The sequence below is a fragment of the Poecilia formosa genome, unplaced genomic scaffold, assembly GCF_000485575.1.
Source record: "Poecilia formosa unplaced genomic scaffold, Poecilia_formosa-5.1.2 Scaffold958, whole genome shotgun sequence".
NCBI lineage: Eukaryota > Metazoa > Chordata > Actinopteri > Cyprinodontiformes > Poeciliidae > Poecilia > Poecilia formosa.
This window is the reverse complement of record NW_006800897.1, coordinates 34,404-45,262: the sequence shown is the minus strand read 5'-3', so window position 1 is coordinate 45,262 and position 10,859 is coordinate 34,404. Positions and strand designations below refer to the sequence as shown.

The 10,859-nt window shown below is 37.1% G+C and overlaps 1 protein-coding gene and 1 long non-coding RNA gene across 3 annotated transcripts in view; one reads left to right on the top strand and one right to left on the bottom strand.

Annotated features, from left to right (window-relative positions):
• The first annotated feature begins 6 nt into the window (after positions 1 to 6).
• The window catches only part of LOC107835055 (uncharacterized), a 19,905-nt gene continuing 9,052 nt past the window's right edge, over positions 7 to 10,859 (top strand). Inside the window, exons 1-2 of the long non-coding RNA XR_001660884.1 lie at positions 7 to 501; positions 5,802 to 5,804. This is a non-coding gene — a long non-coding RNA (uncharacterized LOC107835055). The remainder of the gene's footprint in view (positions 502 to 5,801; positions 5,805 to 10,859) is intronic.
• Positions 6,471 to 10,859, bottom strand: part of ppp1r11 (protein phosphatase 1, regulatory (inhibitor) subunit 11) — a 25,338-nt gene continuing 20,949 nt past the window's right edge. For both annotated transcript variants that reach the window (XM_007543981.2, XM_007543980.2), the window contains exon 3: positions 6,471 to 9,698. In XM_007543981.2, coding sequence (XP_007544043.1) covers positions 9,514 to 9,698 — 185 coding nt within the window. In that variant the 3' untranslated portion in view covers positions 6,471 to 9,513. The remainder of the gene's footprint in view (positions 9,699 to 10,859) is intronic.

Genomic DNA, 10,859 nt, shown 5'->3' with positions numbered 1-10,859 from the left:
GCACACCCCAGCCCCCGAAGGAAGGTACGTGAAGGTGAAGGAGCACACACACTACATTTCTCAGGTGGATGCCTACACAACATACGCTCGCTCTACCAAAAAACTGTACATTATATAAATAAGCTAGATTATGTAAAATCAGTTTATATATTAAATGTTTTTAACCATTTTACTGGTGACGTATAGACATGAGGAACATACTCCCATCGATACACATCGATATACATACATATATCCACCAGTTCTGTGATGTCGTCATGGAGGAGTGGAAAAGCATTGGATGAACTGGTGAACTCCATACCCAGAGGAGTTAAGGCAGTTTTGGTAAATAATGGTGGTCACACAAAATGTTGACACTTAAGGAACTTTCACTAAGGGGTGTACTCACTTTTATTGCCAGTAGTTTAGACATTAATGGCTTTATATAGAGTTATTTTGTGGGAAGAATAAATTTACACTGTTAGCTAGACAAAGACTACTTTTTATTGTGTCAAAGTGTCAGTGTTGTGGTACTCGAAATTGGTCTTGGTCTCAAGACCGGTCTTAAGACCATTTTTTGATGGTCTTGGTCTTGTCTCGGACTCGACCGCATTTGGTCTCGGTCTTGTCTTGGTCTCGGGCGCTGAGGACTCGGCATTTTATTTCAAGACCGGTCGAGACCGCAACTGTGAAAATACCACTAAACGTGCAGCACACTGTCCAGTTTATTTGTTAACATCTTTGTTTTCAGCGGATGCAAAACGCACCGATTAAAATCCAAGCAACTACGTGTTTCTGTTACTCCCTTCTCCCCCTCCCCTTCCCACCTTTCACTCGCACGCGGCACTCTGAGACATGCGCAGTGGTTTTCTCTCAGCGGCAGAAAATGTTTGTCTAATCGTCAGTAATGGAATATCGCTGCATAAATCATAAGAAATCCGATGGCCACAGCTAACTCAGCAGCGCTTCGCTTTCACAAACGGTGGAGACGACGTCTAACTTTTTTCGTCACTTAGAAAAGTAGCCCAAAGAAGGTAAGATCCGTTGACGTGATGTTAGCAAAGCTAGCTGTATAGACACACATTAGCATTGTGATGAAAAAAAGTTGTCACTCACTGCGCTGAATTATTGTGCGGAGATATTGACTGACTTGTCGCATATATGGGACAACGGCGTTGTGTCCAAAAGTCTGCAATATAGTGATGTGACATTCAGGAACAGTACGATTCATCTGCTCGTCTCTTTACTTATTAGATAGGACTGGAGTGTCGCTGAGAGCCGTTGTTCTATCAGATAGCCATACGCTGTCAGAATAGCATACATGCAGTGAGTACCATGCCTGCGCATGCGCAATAAGAAGTCCGACCGCCAGAGGAGTTGTCAGTTCACCATACGCAGCAAGTTATGACGAAAATAAGTCATTAAATTGTTTTCAATGATAACTATATAGATATACATGTGTTGTCATGGTTTCAAAGTTTATTTAAAGCAGGGTCTGGCTGCAGCTGGAGTCAACTACAACACACGCCCGTGTAAAACTCACTTTACCCCTAAGTCAGGATGCCATACAACTGTTAATAACAAAGTGTATGACGATCTACATCATGATTCTGTGTTGNACCTTTATACCTTTCTTGAACTCTTCTGGACTCTGCTGCAGACTAATTGTGTTTTCATCCATGAAATTTGTCTTTTCCACAGATGATAAAGGAATTCAGCTGCTTCAGCCTTTCTCCAAATGTTTGACTCCACAGACACTGACAGATTGTGTATACCACTAAATTCATTAGTTATAATCATAGTTCACTCTGATTTAGTTTGGAGAAGTTGTTTCTCTTTGTTTTGCCTTAAATAGAGTCTGTATTCTGCAAACATCTAGTCATCACCGTGAATGTTTATTGTACAACTGTAAATGCTGAGAATGCTGGGTATATATGAGTGTTGAGGAGAACGTTACTGTATGTCAAGTAGCCAGGACTTGGTGGCTGTACTGGTATTTACATTTAATTTGTTGTCTATTACTTTTCTCATTGTATTCAGTGGCTCTCAAAAGTCTACTTCCTCTGATTAAAATACCCATTATTGTGATGTGAAAAATATGATCATGGTAAATCATTTAAATATTGTAACACATAAAATGTTCTGCACAGTTCCAGTGGACAATAAACAAATGTGTTAAAAGGAAAAGTATGAAAGGTGCAATAACCCAGTTGCAGAAGTTGTTTGTTCCATCTTTTTCTTTGCACCGTTAAATCCTTTGTCCCCTCTGCAAATTATGGCTTAAGCTAAAGATGGAGAATGTTTGAAATGATTTATCATCGTCTCACTCTACATCACAAAACCCTGCTGATGTAACAGGTTTGTAGACTGTTAAGAGCCACTGTGATGAACCAGCTGTAAGATTTGAAATTGAAACAAATTAACAGGAAAAATTCATAAGACGCACAACATACACTCCAAATTTAAATCATCACCTTGTCTCTTATTAATCTTGCTTTCCCTCCCAAGTGACATACAATTAAGACATTTTAGTACTGCTAAGCAGAGGATCTACTGAAGGTGAATTTGGGAAGTACTAACTGCATATTTAGTCTCACTACAAGTTGTAGTACTGAAAAATATAATGGTGCATCTAAGGTATGTAACTTTCATGAAAAATGTCATATATTTGTTGAAATTGTCATGACATGGTGACGGTATGTATGAGACGGACAATCTGAAAATATCAAGCTCCTCTGCCTTCTCCAGTGTTTCCAAAACCACTCTGTCAGAAACAAGCAATCAGAGCCTGGAGGAGGGTCTCTGTGCTGTCAATCACACATGTGTATGCAATACTCTCTGCTACATCTTCTACTCAAGAGCACAGCCTGCCAAGGCTTGTTAGCATGGCCACCAATGCCAGCAGATAGACAGTTTTTCTTTAATGCTAAGTTGTTTACACATTGTGCATACACAGTGTGCTTGTGTATGCACATTGAGTTGCGCATACACAAGCATGGTTGACAGTGCTAAGAGACTCCTCTTTGTTTTTTAATGAAAGCAGTGCATTTCTTCATATGCAAATAGTACAGGAAGGAGGTGGGGGGATCAGTTCTTTCACAGGTTATCTGTCTCGTACTGTCAAGACATGTACAACTTTTCTTTTTTCCATTTTAACAAGCAAAACGTTTTTTTTTTTAAAATGAAAGTTACATACTGCAGCTTTAAAAGTCTGTTTAACAGAAGAGGAACAATTCAGTTGAGCCTTAGTCTTGAACATCTTATTTTTTCCTATTATCACACTTTGGTATTGGAACTTTAACACCACACACTTCAATCTAGATTTTTTTCTTGTGATGTATTTTGTTGGACTGCGGTTTCGTGTTAAGGTACCTTTGCTGTTGTGAATATCAGACTTTAATTCAGGAATTGAAAACCTACGAGGCATTTGGAGCATCCAGTACACACATTCCAAAACATACTGTTCATATAATCTAAATATGTCTTTTACTTTCCATTGATTACATATTTGGATTATAATAACAATATAGATAATGTGGGGATAAATGATTGGTACATTGTTTTCTAAGCTACAGAGAAACTGGCTTTACCTGAAATAAATTCTGCCTTCTCAACATTATAAAGGGTGCCTTGAACTTAATTTTTGAATATATTAAAGTATTGGTTCTTAAATGTTTCATTTTCACATGTTCTCTCAAAACCAGTTTTTATTGAATGTAATGCATTTGTCTTTTTCAGAATTATTTAACTAACAAGCAGCACACTAAAGTATTGTTGATTCTTCATGTTGACTCAAAGGCACCAAAATGGAAATTAATAAAATAATATGGTTTTGTTGCATGATTCTACTCTCATCACTTTTACTTTTTTTGTCTGAAGATATGGAATTATTTGGAACTATGTTGATGCTTGCAAGACATTGAAGCCTGTCCAGTGAAAATTACTTATATGTCATTGTTTTCAGGGCCAATAATACACAATAAAGTTGGTAATAAAAACTAGTGTTCAGTATTTTCCTGAGCACAAAAGTAATTGGATTAAATTATTGTAATGTATGGTAGCAAACTATTAGTTATACACTGTACCTTGAATTTCTATTGGACTTTTTTTTTAATCACAAAAAGGCTTGCTTATAGAAAGTGTATTTTTCATGTTCTATAAATATTCCAAAGGTGAATGTAAGTGTTCCTGTGTAAAACTGGAAGGCAAATTTAAAGTAAATCTTTAAATTTGTCTCACAGGTGAGCTTATTGTAGCCTTTTCTCCACCTAAATTTCTCCCAACTATTTCAATACTTTTAGGACAGACAACATCCAAGAGTCTATCGATGCTAACCTTTTTTTCTTATGTTTGCTTGTGGTTGTGGAACTTTTTTACAGCACCATCGCACCTTGCAAGTGTGGATCACTATAGGGAGGGCCTCACTATAGGCTGGACTGTGAAGTTACCTGATGGACCTTATAGAAGTACAATATGTGCTTTATGCTGTTCTGTAATATCTGCATATGAAAGATGTGAATACTTTGTAATTAAAGTCAATCTTTCTTTAGATTTCCTTCTTTTCTGGTTTCTGATTATCTGTTATTGAAATTATACACAAAGTGTAAAAAATATATATTTCAGACCATTTTTTTAAAAAGCAAATTCATAGCTTTTAAAATTACATACTGCAGAAAAAAAAAACTTCCTCTCCACAATACCTCAGAGATTTTCCATGTGGTTTGGTCAGGTGAGTTTGCTGGCCAATTAAGAACAGGGATGCCATGGTTGTTAAACAAGGTACTGGTAACGTTGGCACTGTACGTACGTGCCAAATTCTGTTGGAAAACTAAATCTGCATCTTCATAAAGTTGGTCAGCAGCAGGAAGCATGAAGTGTTCTAAAACTTCCTGGTAGATGGCTGAATTGACCTTGGACCTCAGAAAACACATGACCAACACAAGCAGATGACATGGCACCCTAAACCATCAGACTGGAAACTAACTGGCCCTCAAGCAACGTGGATTCGGTGCCTCTCCTCTCTTCCTCCAGACTCGGGAACCTTGATTTTCAAATGAAATACAAAATTGACTTCAATCAGAGAACGTAACTTTGAATCATTCAGCAGTAGTCCAGTCTGTTGTTTAAGAGTGGCTTGACAAAAGGAATGTGACAGCTGAAACCCATGTCTTGTGGTTCTTGAAGGACCGACTCCAGCTGCAGTCCACTCTTTGTGAATCTTCCCCACATTTTCAAATGGGTTTTGTTTCACAATCCTCTCCAGGATGCGGTCATATCCAGATTACTTGTCCATGTTATTTTCCCCGACTACATCTTTTCCTTCTCTTCACCTCTCTATGAATGTGCTTGCACACAGAGCTCTGTGAACAGCCAGCCATGAGCTTTTGTGACTTGCACTCTTTTGTGCCAGGTGTCAATGGCACAAGGTCTTTTGGACAACTGTCAAATCAGCAGTCATTCCCACAATAACCTAAAAAACTAGACTGAGGCCATTTAAAGGCATTTACGTGTGTTTTGAACTAATTAGGTATGTGGGACCAGGTACCTTCAATAATGCCCCTTTTCAAAATATTCTAATTTTCTAAGGTGCTGTATTAAGAGTTTTCATTTGTTGTCAGTTCTAATCATCATCATTAAAAAAACCATTTGAAATATATCAGTCAGTGTGTAATGAATAAATATTACATGGAAGTTTCACTTCTTGAATGGCATTACTGACATAAATCAACCTTTTTTCTGATATTCTAATTTTATGACCAGGGCCTGTATTTATGCAACCAGGTTATTTTTTTATGTTATGTTTTCCCCTTGAAAGATTCCAGTTTGTTTATCTATTTCTTTGTACTTTTTCCACATTAAAGGTGGAAAAATGTGAAATTATTTGAGTTGCAGTAATTTTTTTACATCATGAAAAGCTGGCATTTGAACAGAGGTGTGTTGACCCTTTGTATTCACTGTATGTTGTAATGCTGACAACAGGAATGCCTCAAAATGGTACAGAACATTAGGTAGTTCATTTATAGCATGAACATGTTGATAAAATGCAAGCCTACTGGAGCATCCCTCCATAAAACTGGTGGTTTATGGAATGTAGGTGTAGGTGAGAAGATCTTCCCAATTCCTTTTCATAGTACAATGATGTTGTAAACCGAACAGAAATTATGCTGAATGTAAGTGAAAAGGTGAATACTTCTGTATATGCTATGGAACTATTTCAATCCAGGAATGAACTTGTATTAAACCAAGAATAAACGTGATAAAATGTAAACACATAAGCCATATTGATTGTGAGATTATTTTAGTTTTAATAAGCAAGTGCCTCTATAAAGAGTTTTATCTGCTGTATTTTTATCTTATGCAGAAGCTTTATAACATTGATACTAGAAGTCAGAGGACTGAAACAATTTTATTATGGTTCATCATGATTCACACCATTTTGGGATAAGTTGAAAATGATCTTTTACTTATGTCATGATACCAGAGGGAACATGTTGATACATATGTTGTAACTTTAATCACAGCTCAAAACTTGATTTCACATTATATCTCCTTCTTTATACTAACAAGATATACAGGAAGGTGAGTTACCAGTACAAGAATGATGTATGTACTGAAGTCAGTTTGTAGAGATGGTACAGAAAGTGATATAAATGAGCCGACATAGCCTCACATATCAAACTGTGCAAAGAGGAAAATGATAATGACAGTCATTCTCTGCTGTGACATTTGTCAAAGCAGAGAAACAAAGAAGCAGTCAGACCTTTCCTTCTGTTCTGAATGCAGAAATCTGTTCTAGAGTTCCACTAGTTCATTGAAGGATCTTTGTTTATTCAAGTCACAGTAATAAAACTCAGAAAATCTGTAAAGCACAGCACTAAAAACACAATCTCGTGTTATCATCATATAGAGTGTAGAGGTGCAGAGTATTTCTCTACTGCTTGTTGGTGGTAGAGAAATACTCTGATGGCAGCCTACAAGTTTGTCATTTTAGAAGTGAAACAAACATGACAGATACTTCCTGGTCACACATTCTTTATATTACTTGTAAACATCCAAACTCCCCCTCCAAATCGCTGCTCAATTAAAATCCTGTTAAACTGGTGGACACAATGAGTTTTCCTCAGATTTAATCCAAATTCAACATGAATTTAATGATTATTTACTGACAGACCTTACAGTTAGAATTTTTCATTATTTAAATTAGGTTTGACCTTCCTTCTTCATGCTAGTTTAAAACATTTTTATATTTGAAAGAGATGAGCCACTAAGTTTAGTAAACTATTATCAACAAACTAAAACTTACAAAGAATGGTTATTAGAATGTAAGCAAAAGCAATCAGCTGCTCGTCTCAGTGATTCCATTCATCTGCATCTGATGAAATTGAGCCAAAATCACAACTAAAGGCCTCAACTGCATGTCCCTAAGAAGCAGTTGGACTAAAAAAATAAGTATTCAATTAATCGTCCTGCACCCAACAGAAACTAACATGAGCACTGGAGCTCAAACTAAATTCCTTTTGAACTTTATTAGAAATATAATGACCACTAGTTGAGAATTGAAATCAAGACATACATTAAGCACTAGGGTTGAAAAAATGAAAACTGCTCAGAAACTCCCTGGATATTTCTGGTTTGATGCATATCACAATTCAGAATTTCACAAATACAAAGCTTATGCCATGTTTAATAAAAACTGATTTACATAAAAAATAAAACACAAACATAAAAACTGATGTGTGCATTTGGTAGCTCTGTAAGCAGAGGTTATATGGCAGTAGGTAAAACTGAATTAACAGTAGCTTTTAATCACAGGAATATATGCTTACATACAAAAAGAAAATGATATTTTCTAACATTTTTCTCTCCCAAAAACAATTTTATTTATTATTGCAAAACTAAAAAAATAGATTGTCATCAGTTATGGGAAGACCAGTGTTCCGGTCTGATTAAGTCCAACTTACCAACATTATTTTGATTTTCTGAAAGTTCTTCAGTTGCAGTTCAAAATTTAAACTTGCAATGAGTTGCTTGATGCCAATGAAAGTGTGTTTTTTCAATGCAGTTGTTGGATGGGAATAAAAAGCAACCTTTATCTGAGTCAGAATGCATTTTTCCCTCAGGTCTTGCTGCTATGACAAATGTCCAAAAATATTATTTTAATAAGAAATGAATCAAGTAAATATTGTTCAACTAGATCATGCCTTGTTTGGAGAGCACTACAGATGGTTTTGACCAGGGGCAAGAAAGCAAACCAACTTTGCTCATTGTCATCTTATGAACTTAAATGAACTGAAGATATAAAATAACTGCATGTGTAGGTAAATATAAAGTTCTTTCTAAAACAAACCCAAAAATAAATTATTAAAAACTGACTTTTAATTATGTTTAGTATGCTTTTATGTTAGGTGGAGACAACAGAAGCTGTCATTGCTTTCAGTGAGAGAAACGGTAAATACTGCTCACGATATTATAGGTCTGTGTATGTCCAGTCTGTTCAATTTCCCGTACTTGCGGAAAGATAGTAAAGCAAATCCATATCAAAATATAATGGACTGCATGTATTAACCCAAGAAAAAAACAGCATAAACTGAGACCAGCAAATAAATAGAATTACAATGCCGTCAGTAGTGTATAATGGGACCTGCAGCCCATCCATCTCACACCATGGTTTGTTTCAGACACCTTACAGTCAGAAAGTCCGTTGAGCTGCTGGAGATATGCAGCATGGCTCAATATTTTGCTGAAATGACAAAGTGAGTTTCTAGATCTGCATGGATCTTATCTTATAACTTTCCAGAAGTGTTAAAAATTGCTAAATCTCTGAAAAAAAAACATTTTTGCACACAACTGTGGTTTTATAACAGTTTAATCAGTTAAAAGTAAATTACTGCATGCATTAATGTGCTGAACAGCAATTGAACGTTCTCTGTTTTCTAACATATTACAGTCAGAACAACTGCTTTACATAAAAGTTTGCCAGAATAACAAGTTTTCATCTCATTATCTCAATTTATATCCACACAGCCAACAACATTTGAGGCTAATGTATGTTTAAAAGCAGTGGATTGAGAATCTAACAAGGAATGAAAAGAGAAAAAACATTCTATCAGTATATTCATGCAATGAAAATGCAGCAGCCACAGTTTTGGATGTGTGCCTTTTGTTCCTGCTGACACTGGTTTAAACTGAGCAAGTCTCAGGAATCTTGTCTTAGAGAGTGAAATCATGCAGAAACACAAACAATCCATTATCAAACATTTAATTACTCTGAGCTACTCATAAAATGAGCTGCTCATTTTATGAGTAGCTCATCTCAAACTACTGAGCTGCTGAGGGAAAGATGATTTAATAGTAACGCGCTACTCATGATGCTCTCTGCTTTTGAGCAGAGCAGCAGTAAAGAGGTTGCAGCTGTGCTCCAGCAGCTGGAACTTTCTGACTTCAGGTTTGTCTGTAGCTCTGTGAGGAAACTAAACTTAAACAACAGAGCAGTTTGTAAGATGGAACCCTCCCAAACACACTTTGTGTTGCACGTTAATGGTTGTGTGTCCCTCCAGAGCTTGGAGGTGCTCTGGTTCCTTCATCAGGCCTCTGTCCATGTCCTTTCCTGCCGTGGCCCAGGATGCAGTTAGCACTTCCACAGCCTTCGTCGTCATCATCTCCCTCACTTTCAGAGGACGATTCTCCAAACTGTCTGGGCTTTTCATAAATACAGCAGCCTGGAACACAACATGCAGCTGGATCAGGATGGATATAAAAAACAACAATACCACATTTTACAGCCAAGATGTGTTCATATAAAATACTCAATAAGTGACAAATTTAGAATCACTACAACACAAATAACCCCCACCTTGTCCAAACCCCCCCCCTCAAAAGTTGACAATTATATTTTTTGGGACAACATTCGCTGTGGTATTGTTCTGATAAGTTTCTGCAACATCACAAGATTTATTTCCATCTAGTGTTGTATTCATCTTTCACCATGGTCTTATATTGGTGATGGGACAATCTGACCACAATATAAAGCCTTCTCCAGCACATCCCAGAGATTCTCACTGAGTTGAGGTGTGAACTCTGATGTGTCCTGCTCCTTGAACCACTGCCTTCCTGGAACATGCTCATGACATCAGGGAAAAGAAAAGCCACTGATGGAACAACCTGGGCATTCCTGATCTCCAGGTAGTCAGCCAACCTCACAATGTTGCTGAAGCTGAACCTGACCAAGTGCAGTGACTCCAGAGCCCAGTGCTGCCTTCACAGGCTGCTACAGTAGACACTAGGAATGATGGATCATCACTTCATCTGCCTCTCTTCTTACCCTGATGTACCAATGATTCTAGAAGAGGGTCAATCTGAACTCAGACCACATGATTTTCCTTCAATCTTTATGATTCCTTGCAAATTGAAGCCTTTTTCTCCACTATCGTCATCGATTAGTGGTTTTCTTATGGCTACACATGTTCAGATGATATCCTGGTTCTCCACACCTCTCTCCTCACACGTTAAACACATCAGTCAGAAGGCCAGCAGCTTCTACAACCTTCATGTTGGCATTGCCCACAATCTGTATGTGTTCATACTAACATGCTAACATCTTCCTCTGACTAATCACTGAAATGACACACTAGTGCACCCAGTAAAAGCTCCAGTTCTCATCATGGTAAGTCCTTAACTTTAAATAAACTTTTTAAACCATAGCGATTTTGGATTTTTTATTTCTTACTGAGACATGGTAAAAAGATGGAAATTATTGTCATTTTAATGAAATATGTTCTTTAAATTCCTGTTTTTGCCACATTATTACTGCCAGGTTGTGGTGGAGATCCCGTTCTGGGGCCTCATGCATAAAAGACTGCACAGTTTTCATACTAAAACTT